The following is a 15,798-nucleotide window of genomic DNA, read 5'->3' as shown; positions in this document are numbered from 1 at the left end:
CTAGCTATGTGATAATGAAGTAGGAACTTAGCCTCTATGGTCCTTAATTCCCTTACCCAAGAAGTGGAGGTGAAGATACCTACCTCAGTTCTCTGATGAGAACCAGATGAGAGAGTATCTGAAATGTATCTGGTGCAGAGTTGGTATTCAATCAACGTTCTTCATGGTGGGTATTTCTACCCTCCAGCCTTCTCACCAGTAGGTCCCATTCAACAAACAAAGTTCACAGGAAATGCAAGTAGGAAACCACAACTTTAATGGTAAGCTCTCGTTTCTCTTTCACTCCAAGATTACAACATTTCCCACTTATTTGCCTACATGACCTCATTCTTCCAGTTAGGCATGCTTAGTGTTCTAGGCATACTAACATCAAAGTTAAGAAATTTTTTGTTAAAATAATCAAATATGCCTGTAGGGCTAAAGGAAAAAAAGCAGAGCCACAGGTAAGTGCCTGGCCCCGGCGTGTATAAGGTAAAGGGGCTCTTAGCGGAGATGGCGTGCCGGATGTCCTGGAGCACAGGGGACATGTCAGAGCTGGAGTACACACTGAGGGAGGTGAGAATTTTCCGTTGCTCAAGGATATAGTCCTGGCCGTACTCCTCTTGCACGTCAGGGGGGAGATGGTCCAGCATGTCTTTCTCCAGCTTTTCCAACATTTCACTCGTGCCTGTGATATCTGGGATGCCAGAGGAAAGGGAGGCTCAGATGCTGGGAAGGCCCCAACAAGCACAGCCGACCCCTAAGGGGAAGCAGGCCCTTATGAATTGGCTTCTGTTGAGAAGGACCAACATTCCCAAGCAACTTCTCAAATATGTGCTTTATAATGGTATTTATTATATTTTTAACAGTAAACTGCACAGAGGACTGGGTTTTCACAAACTGAATAGCCCATGTCACCAGCAACCAGATCAAGAACAGGGCAAACTGTCCTCAAAGCCTCCATTCTCAGCCCCCTCCCAGGAGCCACTGGCCCGATGAACAGAATAGAGTAGTTTTGCCTGGATTTGGACATCATATACATGGAATCATGCATGACATGAAAGATTCATCCATGATATCGTGTGGTCATTCTCATAGCTGCATAGTTTTGTATAAATATACCATAAACTATTTATCCATCAGTATACTGTGATGGGCATTTGGGTTGTTTTCAATTTGGAGCACTTAGAAATCATGCTGTCATGAACACTCCAGCACATATCTTTTTGTGACTATTATATATAATATAAAATATAATGTGCACACTGTAATATATAGTCTATAAAAAATATGTCTGTACATACTGTGAATGAGTGAATAATAATAAGATGTGTATGTTTTTAAAATCAATCTTCTCCACCTACAGTTTTGTGTGCCTTTCTACATTTCCCTCTTGTTCATACAAACATATATGCACATACAAGGTTTTGGGTCAACTCTATTTTACCGGGAACAAACAGAAAACAAAAAGGGCCATAGTATGCATTTCTTCCAGGAGCTTGCTTTCGTATTTGCTTGTTTTTGCCCCATGATCAATGGCTATAGGTGGAAACCAGAGCTGCAGAATTTTCCATTGAAGAGCTTTTAGTCAAGCACATCTCTATCATAGGGCTTTCCAGTCCTTCCTGGATTTCCCGTTTTAGGTGGCTCTGCTGTAAACTGCCTCGCATATTAGATCCTTTTGTATTTCGACATGTACATCTGTAGGTTATAGTCCTGAGAGTGTGGCTGCCTGGTCAAAAGGCACACGCATTTTGAATTTTAATAGCTACTGCCAGATATTTTTTTTCCAGAAAGATTGCAGCAACTCATGCTCCCTCCTGCAAAGTACGTGACTGCTTGGGATTGCTGTGGGGATGAGCCTTTGTCTGCAAGCTCAGTCACCACCCTGATATCAAGACCGTAGGGGAGTCTCTGTGAAATGTAAGCCAGTGAAATCCAATTATACTCATGGGAATGTAAACATGGTCTCAATTGCTCATTTCTTTTTATGAAGGCACATGCTGCATTTAAGGAAATGATTACCCTGACAATGTTTCTGGAGGTGTGGGGTCATGAGAAATGTTTGCATGAACTATTGTTCCTCCAACTACCTCTCCCCCAGTCCCTGGTTTCACAGGCTAGGGGGTTCCTTTCTCTCTACATTTCCTCTTTAAATACCTATCAGTCTTTCTAACCACTCTTGTGGGGACCCTAACTAGACTCCCCAGAGCTCTCTTTATTGGTGTCAAAGCCACTAGCCCTTTATGAACTTTCATCTGCTACTTTCGATGCACCCACTCACCCCCTGCCATTTTGGGCTACGCACAATTGTTAAAACTACCTCAGTTTACAACCCATCTCTGTCTCATATTGCCTCATGTAAGCTCTGTGGCTTGGGAAATGTCTTAACTTCTCTGAACATCAGATTTTTCCTTATAAAATGTGATTTTTATAATGCCTACCTCATAGGATTAAGTGAGATTGTGCATGTTGGGCACTTAAAACCTGCTAAGCATGTCATATGTCTAAGCTATTTGTATTGCAGACACTAAAAAATCTGGTGTGTCTCCTTGAATGTCTTCAGAAGCTCTTTGTGTCCTTGAGGATTCTTATTCTTGTTCCTACCTTCAAGCATTGTTCTACAAACTGGAGTCCTCAGCCTTCCATTGGCTAATCTCTTGCCTTCAGAGAGCCCATCAAATATCAGCTTTAAACTGAGGTCAGTCTGGTATAAAAGAAAGAATCCAGCACTACATCTTGGGATTTAATTTTAAAGTCCCCACCACGATGGTGTGCCAGACACCCATACCGGGTGTATGTTACACACCTCACTTCAGTGTCCTCACCTGGAGAACTATGTCAATTAAACCTACTCCTCAGAACTGTGGTGTAGACTAAGGCATATATGAAAAGGGTGGGGCTATAAATGGAAGCAAGATTTTAGAAAAAAGTTTGGTATTATCTGGTAAAGTTGGAGATAATTAAACTCTATGATCCAGTCATTCCACTCCTGGGCATGTGCCACAGGAAAAACCACATACACCACAGTACATGTGACTGAAGGTTCACAGAGAAATTCTTCATAATTGTCCAAAAGTGACCCAAATATCCCAAGAACTGTAGAAAATTGTGGCATATTCACAGAATATAATACAGCAATGAACCATAGCTGCACACAACGTAGATGAACTATGGAAACAATTGTGAGTGAAAGAAGACAGACACAATAAAATACAAACATGTTGATTCCATTCAAAGTTCAAAAACGAGTACAGCCAAACTCTATTGTTTGGAGATGCATGTATGGATATGACATTGTAAAGAAAAACAAATAAAGGATTATTATAAAAAATAAGAGTGTGGGCACGTTTTGGGGATGGGAGAAGGCTATGATGGGAGACAATCACATGGTAGCTTCTGGGTGCTGAAAATATTTTATTTTTTGATCTGGATATTAAGGACATGAATTTTTACAATAATTTGTTAAACTATCTGTGTATTTGATATACTTCTCAATTAAAAGATAAATAACATCAAAACATCAGGAAAGAATATGTAGGAAGTAGCTAGTATCTAAGAAGAGCAGCTCCCCCAAAATGCTAGACTTAACAATTTCAGTGAATAGTCAAACCTCTATGGTATTTTCTTTAGTATGTTAGCAATACCTCCCAGTTTTGGTCTTTTATTACACAGGCTTTTTTACATCTTTATGTCAATCACCAGTTAAATGTTCGATGGCTCAGAACTAAGCACTAAGCAGTAGGGGTGGTCTGCATCTGTTCCCAGTTCAGAAATTCAGGGAGGAGGGAGGAGAGGATAGCCACCTCCTCCCAGGTGAGGAAACAGGTGGGTCACATTCTTCAGAGGGGAGGAGGTGGTGTTTAAAAAATACATGACATCAAAACTTAATTCCTGTGGGGAAGAATACAGGGGAGCAAACACAGATTGAAAAAAAGAACCTAGGACTTGCCCCTCTTGTCTAAAAAGTGGCCCACGGCATACCAACCCCTCTTTAGTTGACCTCAGGCATGCAGTTTGAGCAGAACAAAGGACTTTTAGCATCCTTCCCTGGAAGAACATTGCAAGGCTGTTAGGCTCAGACACCTACTTGTTTTGAAGCCTCCAGGCTGGATGATAGAGACTTTAACTTCCCATTTGGAAAGCTCTTGTCTCATGATTGCCGAAAACATGGTCAGAGCTGCCTTGGATGAGCCATAGGCCGCCAACTTTAAAAATGGGATCCCTCCTATGGAAATAATGGGAGGAAAAAAAAATCAGGTCTGATGTTTTCATGTACAGTGATGACTTAAGTATCCCTTGATAAATGATCCTTAATAAATGTTAGATATGGGCATGAGACATATTTGGTGGTTTCAAATGCTCTGGCTGAAAACTTTAACTTTTGGATAAAGGTGGGATTCAGGCAAAAAAGATGTTGTCCCATGGATGAAGCGTGCCCACCTAAAAAAAATAAAAAATCATTTGGAAAATTTTAAAGTTAAGAGAACAAAGACAAGCACATGTGCAAACCTAGCCTCATATGTGGTTTGGTGAGAATCACCAAAGGCTGGAAAAGCTGGTGGAACTGGGAAGCACGGAAAGGTAAGACCAGGGAGCACTGGAGGTCTTCCTTCCAACCCTAGATAGTTGCACTAATGTCCTGGGGATTTCAGGCAGAGCAACATACCCATATCTGGCATTTGCTGAAATGTCTATGGACTCTTGAAGTCAGGTGGCTCCATTTAAAATTTTTTAATTGAAATATAATATACAATAAACTACTCATATTTAAAGTACACAATTTGATAAATTTAGACATATACACGTATTCAGGAAACCATCACCATGCAAGCAATCAAAATAGCGAACATGTCCATCATCCCCCAAAACTTCCTTGTCCCCCTTTCTACTCCCTCCCCTGCCTCACAGCAGGTAAATACTTAGTGCATGATTAAAAAGAAAATGAGATGATGAAATGTATGAAACAAAACATACACACAAGTATAAGTAAAACTGGGAAAATCTGAATAAAATTGGTGGATTATGTCATTATCAGGATGCTGGTTATAATATTGTAGTATAGTCTTGCAAAATTTTACCATTGGAGGAAACTGGGTAAATGGTACATAAGATCTCTTACTCTTCCTTACAACTTTAGTAAATCTACAGTGATGTTAATAAAAATTTCAATGAAAAAAAGAGCACAGTATCTGCACCCCCATGTTCACTGCAACATTATTTACAATAGACAAGACACGGAAACAACCCAAGTATTCACCAGAAGATGAATGGGTAAAGGAAATGTGGTATAATATATGCAAAGGCATATTATTTAGCCATAAAAAAGTAGGAAATCTTGCCATTTGCAACAACATGAATCTACCTGGAAAGCCTTGAGGGCATTATGCTAAGTGAAATAAGTCAGACAGAGAAAGACAAATAGTGTATGATCTTACTCATATGTGGAATCGAAAAAAACAAAATAATAAAGACAACAGATTGGTGGTTTCCAGAGCTGGGGGGCAGGGTTGATGGGCAAAATGGGTGAAGGTGGTCAAAGATATAAACTTCCAGTTATAAAATGAATAAATTTGGGGGTGTAATATACAGTAAGTCCTTACCATCATCTATAGGTCTCCAACTTAAGGAAAAGAGGTATAATAAAACCAATTTTACTATAGGTTAATTAATATAAACAAGAGTTAAATTTCCATAGCATCTGAGCACGATTATAATGAAACTAGTTGAATGAAACATTGTTTCATTATTTGAGGACCTACTGTACTGCATAGTGACCATAGTTAATACTATATTGTATATTTGAAAGTTGTGAAAAGTAAGTCTTAAAAAAATTCTCATCACAAGAAAAAAATGTGTAATTATGTGAGGTGATGGATGTTAACTAACCTTATTGTGGTAATCATTTCATAATATATACGTATCTCAAACCATTATATTGTATACTTTAAACTAATATAATGTTATATGTCTACTACACATCAATCAAATTTGGGGGTGGGGAAGAATAGGCATTGAAGTAGAGACACATGGAATAATGAATATCAATTATCCTCATTCTTCTTACATTATTATTAGAGCTTTGGTCTGGCTCACATAAGTTCCTTTTGGGAAATACAGGCATATCTTGGAAATATTGCGAGTTCAGTTCCAGATCCCCCAGCCCCAATAAGATGAATATTGCCATAAACCCAGCCATTATCTTTTTTTGCTGCCAGGGGTTCTTGCTTTCAATTTGTAAAACACACCTGTGAAGTGCAATAAAGCGAATCGCAATAAATAGAGGTGTGCCTGTGCTCATCCTTACCTTCCTGCCTTTGGAGGAAGGCTGTCTAGTCAAAGGTCCTGTCCTTCTCATTCCGACAGGCAGACCTGCCAATCAGAGACCTCATCCCCTGGGGGTAGAGATTGGGTTGGGGCTGGGCTTGTGACTTTAACTGAGCCAGAGTCCTGATATAGATGGTGGTTTTAAAATATTTTCCTGGCCACTTACGTGTGACAATGGTGAAACAAAGGAACCCCCAGAGGCTATTTTTGCCACATAGAGTAAGCAAAGGAAAGCAGAGCGGCAAATGGGGAAACTGACAGCTAGAGGTGGGGGTGGAGGAGGGAAACTGGGGAGGGGAGATAAGGGAGAGTTATAGTGATCCCAACTTAAAACTTGGCCCAAGCCAGTTGGTGAACTAATACATTTATTTTCCTTTTTTTGTGTTTGTTTGTTTGTTTATGCTACTTTGAGGTTTGATTCTATCACTTAAAAGGAAGAAACCTAAGGCCTGAGGCTTAACTGATGACATTTCAATAAAGCATCCAGCATCAAATATTAAGCAGTGCCACAGATGACCAGCTGATTCTTTTTTAAGTAATTTTTAATTTCACAAAATCTTACAGTTCCAAATCCAACTCCGGGAAAGGCCAAAGAACTTAAAGCAAGCAACTTGTTTACAGTGGCAACCCTGCTTGTAGGGTTCAACTGTTCTCACTTCTCCAGGGTTTTTGTAGCTGAGATGACAGCTGGGAGGCAGGTTAGTAGGGGCTGTAGTTACAAGTGGGATTCTGGAACCAGCACTGTGTTCAAGCCCCAGCTCTGCTATTAATTAGTAAAATCAATTAAAATCAGGAAAATCATTTTATGTTTATATGCCTCTATCTTTAACCTGTTAATTAAGAATAACACTCGTACATGCATCATAGAGTGATTGACAAAGTTAAATTAATATATTAGAATAGTGCTTGGCACAAAGTAAGCTCCATATAAGAGCTTCCTACTATTAGTGTCACTCAAGATTTTCACAATAATATCTCAATAGCCCAAAGGCTCTGTGTTTCTTAGAGTAATAACTGCACCTGCTCAGTATCTCCCACGATACTTATTTATTATGTAGATTACTAGGACCTACTGGATCACAATCTGCATTGAAAACCAATTCCCATGATTTGTTTGAATACTAAATCTTAAACTATGACATTAGGTTTTTGTCACATATTTCCGAATATGTGCTTTCATGGTGATGCACTGCCTTAAGGATGGTATGGCAGGCGGTGAGAATTCAGCATACCTCACATTATCCATCTCAACATAGAGCATGCTTTGGAGCAAAAACACTGAAGACACATTTGTCTTGTGCATTGTGTTGAACCCTGTGAAATTGCTATTAGACCATTTCTGACCTACAAAATGGCAGTTCTGCAGGGTTCAACCCCGTAGAGCTAACCTTGCTGTTAACGTCTTATATTAGTGTCTACTATCCCCGGTGGCATAAGATGAAATACGTGTAGATGTCCCAGAGCCCACAGGGCCTCGGGGCACTCTCCCTTCCTGACCTTATGTACCCCTCCATCATCGGTCCAGTTAGATTCTCTAATTTTTACCTTTGTTCCATTTAAGTTAAAATCCTATTGCCAGAAGCAGGTAAGTTCATTTCCAATTCCACAGGGAAAGTTTGGCTTCCAAAATAGAGAGGGCTTCTCTCCTAGGGCACTGATAAAGAATGCAGAGTCCTGAGAGTGTATGTGGGTTATAATCTCACTCACAGTGCACGTGTCCTGATGTTGCTCCAGGGAGGCTACATCTTGGAAATGTACACATCCATCCTCTAGCTGACATTAAGTGAAACTCAATAGCTTGGGTGCCCACAGAGATGTATATATATATATATATATATATATATATATATATATATATACATATATACATACACACACACATATATATATGTTTGTGGTTTTTTAATGTTGTTTTCAATTCCAGATCAGTGGTACATAACTCAGTAAACACAGTAGAATCACCCTGAGAACATTTTTTAAAAATGCCAATGCCCAAGTCCTACCCTAGACCAATGAAATAAAAAAACTCTGACAATGGGGTCAGGGCATCGGTATTTACGTAAACTGTAAAGAGTGTTCTGGCTACGTGGTTCTCAGATTTGGTGAGTATCAGAATCACCTAGGGAGTAAATGAAGCACGCTGAGGCCCAGGGTCCTCTCCAGAGGGAGAGAGCCTGACTTTTTGTAGTGTTTCCGATTCTCCAGGTGAATCTGATTACCACTCCTCCCTCACAAGTTTGAGAACCTCTAATTGTTCTAGAACAACAGTTCTCAAGCTGGGTAGCTCGATGGAATTTCCTGGGGAGCTTTAAAAAAAACAATTCCTCTCCTCCCCCCAGTATTTCATTGGTTTGGGATTCATCACAGGCACTTAAGCTCTCCCTGGTTATTCTTATGTGCAGACAGGGTTGTTTAGCATTTCTAGAGAATGCCCTGAAATTTTTTCATTATTTCTGTCTTCTGGACATGTAAATGCCAATACAGATTGGGATCTGAAAAACGAACAAACAAAAGAAATCTCTGTTTTGGTTATAGAAGGTTCACACGATCTCAGGAGTTGGATAGCGACCTGGCAATGCTGTTTTAACCTTGACCTAGGACTTACAGATGCAGGGGATTTGTGTGTATGTTGTATAAGCTTTGGTCAAAATATATTCTTTCCAAAAAATTCCATATATATAATTTTGTATATATGTAAAATGTGTATATATATATTCTTTTCAAGTTATGTTCAGTGAAAGCCAGTCTCCAAAGGTTACATACTATATGATTCCATGTATATAATATTCTTGAAATAAAATTACAGAGGTAGAGGACAGATTCATGGCTGCTGGGAGCTGGGAAGGGGATGGAGGTCGGGGATGGCTGTGGCTACAAAGGGGTATCTCAGGGATTCCTGCAGTGATATAACAGTTCTGTATCTTGATTGCATTAGTAGTTACAGGAGGCTACGCATGTGATAAAATTGCACAGATCTCTAAACACACGCATAAATGAGTACAGATATAACTGGTAAAACTTGAATACCAGTCTGTGCATTCTACCAATGTCGGTTACATAGTTCTGATGTTGTTTGGTAGTTATGCAAGGTGTTATCATTAGGGGAAACCGGGTTAAGAGTAAACAGGATTTTCATGTACATTTTCCTTGCAACTCCCTGTGAATCTATAATTACTCCCAAATAAAAAGTTTAAAAAATATTCCCTTTAAGATATGCTTAAGGAGGGTGAATTACCTAGTTCCCATGTAGGTCTCTGAATACACGAAAGTTGTAAGGTGTCCTAAGTTTTGGAAAATAAAACAAAGAATTTGCATTTTTTTGAACTTTGGGATGGGAAGCCAAAAATAGCAAGGCCTGTCTTATTTGAAATTTTAAAAGATGAGATAAGGCCCTTGGACAAGCTAGAGCTTTAGAAACATCTGCAACCAAATTTGAAGTGATAATATACCTCTTCCCTCACTCCGTCCTTCATGCAACTCCATCACACCAATGTGGCTGACATAAAAGTAAAACTTTGTACTATTAGAGCAGTACTTGCTTAGGAGATATCAAAATTGAATGCTAGGTTTCCCCCAAAGAGACTTTAAATAGCCAGCGTTGATAAACAACTCAGAACTTGGGCTCACGTATTAGTGGGTGACCTGACAGAATACCCAGTCAGTAACTGGACTTGCTCCAGCCAACCACATATGGCTCTCTGGACTCTTCCCACCCTTCCTAACGACAAACCGTCTATCCCTACTTAGTGTAGCCACAATGAGTGCAGCATTTCCCCCTTCTGCTGCACCCTCCTTCCAGAAGATGCCACATTCTCCACTCTCCCACCCAGCTTTCTTTCTTTCTTTTTCTTTTTCTTTTTTTTTTTTTTTGGTCTGGGGAACTACTTAATGACTTTATTTCCTGGCAAGTGAGTACAGTCAGAATTCACATTGATCACGCTGGCGGTCACTGCCTTTCCTTTGATGTTATGGCGTACCATTGGCCATGGCTAAAACTGAGGGAGACTTAAAGTTACAATTTTGGAGTTTGCAGAAGAATTGTGGAAACACTCTACTCACCCAAACCCTCCCCACCCCCGCAGTGGGCTCAGACCCGGTCTTTGCCTGACTCTCTTGGTGAGATGTAAGAAGTAACATTTCCTGAGATTCAACCAGCCAGATATTCTTGTCCTTGGAGATAACACAGAGCCTCAGAAAACTGGTAGTCATAAAGATCAACACCTACACGGAGATTTCTCTTTTTCCTAATCTAAAGCTAACATATGATTAGATAGGAATTATGGGAAGGAAAGGGCTCTCCAAGTGAATGCCCTATTAATTCAGCAGGGTGCAGAAATACTGCAACTTTCCAGCCTGAGGCTGTATAGGTATTATGTGATATTTTGATTTATAATAAATATATATTTGGTTTTAACGTTTCTGGCACTGAGCTCCTACAACCCTTGGAATTTCTAAGTGATGAGAACGAGGAACTTGTCTTTAGTAATGTTGATGAGGTGACTTGGAACTCACCTAAGGATGGGGGCTGGTTGTCCAGGGAGCCAACCATGTGATTATAGGGTTGGAACTTTCAGTCCCACCCTATCAACCTCAGGGGAGGGGAGAGGGGCACTTGCTAGCTGGATAATCCTAGGCTAGAGTACGCTTGATATAGAAAGGGTATTAATACCTGCATCCTGCAGACCTGGGATTAAGTGACTTTAGGTGTGCAAGCATCTAATGTAATTTAGCACAGAAAAGTTCACCCAATCTTGTTCTACTCTCTTCCACTTGCCCTACACTAACCCTTGCTTTTCTGTGAGTTTCAGGGAAGTAGCTCAGCTTTGGTTTCCTCTCACATCACGGAGCAGCTGAGGGACTGGCTGAATGATTTGCCAGATGATTGGTTTCCTTAAGGCAGCCAACTCAGCAAAGAAAATCCAAGAATGATCTGCAATCCACTTTTCTAGACTAAGTAACACCAGGCTCAAAGCTGGACCATGAACTCTTCCAGATACCTATAATTTATAGATTTGTAACAATCTCCAAGGTCACTTACTTTACTGTAAAGTAATTTTAATGCATTTTAACCAGTAACGATGCTAAATACTCAGAACCAACAATGCATTTATATCTACAGCCGAGGTCAGAGGTTCTCAGCGGGAGGTGATTTTGCCTGGAGACCACCCCCATGTGGCAATGTCTGAAGATTTATCAGCCATGAGGGTGGGTGCTGCTTACATCTAGTGGGTTAAGAACACAGAAGTGTCTAAACATCCTACAGTGCATTGGACAACTCCCACCCACGCCCCAAAATAAACATTAGCCTTCCCCCAAAATCAATAAGGCTGAGGTTGTGAAACATTTGCCCTAGACTCAGGTGTTGGGTCACCCTATCATTATCATGGACAAGTGAGGTGACCTGTCCCGGATCACCCAGCCAGTAGAACAGGATTCAAACCACAGCTGGCTCAAAAGCCCTGAGGCCTGAGTTGTTTCACAAGGTTTGTTTTCAACCATTCTCGTTCAAGTCAAGCTTGCGACTGTACGCACACAGGTTTTACTCTGCAAATTTTTAAGAGGCCAGCTGTCAAGGAAAAGCTTTTAGACCTCTCCAACAAAGATTTTTCAAGTGCCCTTTGTGCAATCAATCTAAGAATTACCTCCAAATTCCCCTCTTCCTTGGTTAAATATTTATCTAAGCACCTTCCTTGCCAGGATTTGGGTTAAAGAGCTATTATTGTATTACTGTGGTAAGGGTGATAAACATGATTACAGGAGATAAAGTTCTACCAAAGAAGGTACGGTCAACTGTAAAAGTAGTGACCTGGCAGGGGCCAGTGTGTGACAAGGAGCAAGCAACAGGCCGCATGGTAACTCATTGTCACCATAAGGGGTGGTGATGCCAGCAGTTGGCAGGACAAAAAGCCACAGATGCACATACAGCCAGCCTCTTCCCCATCTGTCACAGAGGATGGCTTATGGGTCTCTAACTCACTGCATGTTGGGTGTGGTTGATGCTTAAACATGTGTCATTTCATCTCATCTTACCACAACACTAAGAAGCAATTATTATCCCCATGGTGAAGATGAGAAAGCTGCCACTCAGGGCATCAGGCCTTTGTCCTAGGTCACTCTGTTATTAATGGTAAAGACAGGATCACAGCGTGGCAGTTTATCTCCACTATGTTTGGCTGGCTTCCTAAACTCTTTTTTTAATCCTCCCCTGAGGATATATTTATTGATTTGAGAGAGAGAGAGAAGCATCAAATCAGTTGCCTCCTATACATGCCCAACCAAAAATAGAACCCGCAGCCTAGTTATGTGCCCTGACCTGGAATTGAACCCGCAACCTTTTGGTGCACAGGACAACACTCAAACCAACTAAGCCACCCTGCCAGGGTTCCTCTCCTTTTTGAAACCTGATTCTACTTGATGTCTCTCTCACTCTTTCTGTTTCTTGTTCCTTTCTTTAGGGATGGGAAATATGGGAGACAAGGATGTGTTAATAATGTGGTTATCTTTTCCATGCATTTCCTAGAAAAGAATGTAAAGAAGCGATGTTTCTCTCTGACCCCAATCCTTATAAGAGCAAGGCAAGAGTGTCAGAGTCAAGGAGAACTTGGAAGATAGAGGAAGGGGCCATGAGCCAAGGAATGCAGGTGGCTTCTAGAAGCTGGAAAAATCAGGGGACCTGATCCTCCCTTAGGGATTCTGGAAGGAATGTAGCCCTGCTAACACCTTGATCCTAGCCCAGTAAGACCTCTCACCTTCAGAACTGTGAGAAAAATTTGTATCATTTAGCCTCTAAATTTGTGGTTATTTTTCATAGCAGCAACAGTAAAGTGATACACCTGGGTTCTTGGTGCATCTACCCTTCCTCCTGCCTTCCATCCCCTTTGCCTCCCCCTCCCCCAAAAAAGTCAACTGTGGGGACTGGCCTCCATGCCCGGCATTAACTATTCATATTGAGTCACACTCTGTCCCAGGCCTTCCAAGCACTCCTGGATAACATCTTTCATTGTACACGTGTGATGTCACAGACATGGGCATTGTTATGAAAGGGAAGTTGACCCAAGTTGTCGACTATCTGTTCTTTGACACAGAGACAAATAAGTCATCAAATATCTCACTCTCAACCAATTGTCAAGATTACAAAATGATGAAGAGGATTGTATGGAAAACACTAGCAGGCAGCCTACTGAGACACAAGGCTCTGACAGTCCCAAAAGGATGAAGACATTTGCCAACTCACCTCACAGGGAACAAAAGGGTTGCTGAGATTAGGGAGGTTTGAAAGGAGGCTACCTGTAATGCTGACATTAACCGTATGCAGGATTTCCTGTCCAGATCTAGGAAGCTTGTGCATTGGGAGTCATGTGAAAACAGGCAACAACCCAAAATCTCCAGTAATGAATAGATAAGTTAGAAGGTATGTTAGCATTTGTACATGAAAAGATTTGAAAGGAGAGAAAGATTTCATTGTGCTAAGATCAACAGTAAACATACAATTTGACTAATCTTGACCCAGTCCTGCTTGAGCATGCCCTGCTTTCTTGCTGAGCCCACAAAGAATGCAGTGGGCCATGTCCCATGTGAAGGGCACTGCACAACCTTGTGCAGAAAGGCCGACTCACCCCCCATGCTGCTGATGTTCACCAGCCTTCCCTTGGATTTCCTAAGAAGAGGCAAAAATGCCTTCGTGACTTCCACAGCCCCAAAGAAGTTCACAGCCATGCATTGCTTGTAGAGGCTCATGGGAATGAGTTCCCCATCCGCAGGTAAGCCAAGGATCCCAGCATTGTTGATCACAGCCCACAATCCTGAGAACAGAAAGAAACAGCTTTGAGCTTGGGCCAGATGAGAGAGCAAGACAGTTTATAACACTTCAAGTTCCGGAGTCAAAAGGACTCCTCACATTTAGGATCTAGGCGGATACCTTAAATTCTTGAACCTCAGTCTCCTTGAATACCTACAACCACCTACCATGAGGGGTTATGTGGGGAGCAATTTGTGAAATATCAAGCAGTATTTTTGGAGACTTTTTTTTGTTGCTTCAAAGCACTTTACTACATCCATGCAGCTAGATAAGAGTCTACCTCATGTTTCTCCCTCCAAGGAGTGTGTGGAGACAGCATATCTTTAGGACAATGCAGAATGACAGAAGAGCTTGTCTTCCCTTTTCCTTAGACAAGAAGATTTCCCAGTCCCGGGAAACAGGAAAACTAGAGCACAAGCGCCAAGAGCTAAGAAGATTGCAGAGACCCTGAGCCTTATTCTTTTCCCCAGCCAGCATGACCCCCTTGATCAGAATCACCAGGAAGGCTTATTCAATCACAGATTGATGGGCCCCCTTCCAGAGACTCTGATTTGGGATCTCTGGGGCAGGGCCTGAGAATCTGCATTTCTAAGAAGTTGCCAGGTGATGCTGATGCTGGCCTGGACCACACATGGAGAACAACTGTCCACAAGTAGTAGTTTTCAACCTTGACTGCACATTAGGCTCACCTGGGGAAGCTTTCTAAAGCCTCAATCCCAACCAATTAGATCAGGGCTCTGAGATGGGGGAGGGAGGGGACCTTGGCATTAGTAGTTTTCAAAATTTTCCAGGTGATTCCAATACACAGGCTTGGGAACAATGGCCATACCTAGTAGGAAAGACAAAAAAAAAAAAAGAAAAATAACCTCTAGATGTGTGGGGGGTTGACAGATCTGAAGCAGAGGTGAGTGACATGGGACCTCTTTATCTGAGAGAAACAGAGGTGACAGGACCCAGGGTGTGTTTAGCTCGACAGACCTGCAGCAGATGCTCTGAGTTCCCCAAGCCTCAGCATGATTTAGAACAGTGGTTCTTAAGGTGTTGGCCAGAACCAGCAGCATCCTCATCAGTTGGGACCTTGTTAGAAATGCCAATCCGGAACCCCACCTACAACCTGCTGGATCAGAAACTGGCGATCAGAAATTGTTGAAGCTCAGCACCTGATACAATCTGCCCTCCAGGTGATCCTGCTGCACGCTCAAGTGTGGAAACCTGTGCTATGTACAGAAGAGGAATGAGCCCCCACGCTGGCAGGGCACAAAAATGGCAGGAGGCGCCAACCCTAAAAGTGCCTTCTGATAGCATCTAGGAGATAGGTACGTGAGGGCTGGACGAAGCATGGACATCTCCACAGGGGCCAGCATGAAGCACTGGCAACCCAAGAAGAAATATCCCATCCCCAGGTATGTAGATGCTACCCCAGAGAAATGAGATGAAGCTCAAAATAACAGAAATGGGTTTTGCCACACGACAGAAAGATGACTCAAAACAGAAATTGAGTTACAGAAAATAAGGTACATGTCTTGCACACCTGAGTTGGTGACATTTACACACAATAATGTTGAGAGCAACCAGAAAGGGGGTGCTTGACATGTAGTAAGAGCTCAACAGCTATTATGAGGATCGTGAGGGGTGAAGAGAATGCCTCCACTAACATCCTCTCACTTAGTGAGGGTTTTAAGTCACTCAGTCTG

General features: G+C 41.6%; 1 protein-coding gene across 2 annotated transcripts in view; it reads right to left on the bottom strand.

Moving 5' to 3' along the window:
- Positions 1 to 233: 233 nt before the first annotated feature.
- Positions 234 to 15,798, bottom strand: part of HSD17B2 (hydroxysteroid 17-beta dehydrogenase 2) — a 49,304-nt gene continuing 33,739 nt past the window's right edge. Inside the window, exons 3-5 of one of the 2 annotated variants that reach the window (XM_024555937.3) lie at positions 13,923 to 14,108; positions 4,070 to 4,207; positions 234 to 676 (exon numbers count right to left, since the gene is read on the bottom strand). In XM_024555937.3, coding sequence (XP_024411705.2) covers positions 315 to 676; positions 4,070 to 4,207; positions 13,923 to 14,108 — 686 coding nt within the window. In that variant the 3' untranslated portion in view covers positions 234 to 314. The remainder of the gene's footprint in view (positions 677 to 4,069; positions 4,208 to 13,922; positions 14,109 to 15,798) is intronic. The other variant, XM_045191819.3, reaches the window with a different exon arrangement.

The sequence above is a fragment of the Desmodus rotundus genome, chromosome 12, assembly GCF_022682495.2.
Source record: "Desmodus rotundus isolate HL8 chromosome 12, HLdesRot8A.1, whole genome shotgun sequence".
Taxonomy (NCBI): Eukaryota; Metazoa; Chordata; class Mammalia; order Chiroptera; family Phyllostomidae; genus Desmodus; species Desmodus rotundus.
This window is presented reverse-complemented; position numbering and strand designations above follow the sequence as displayed.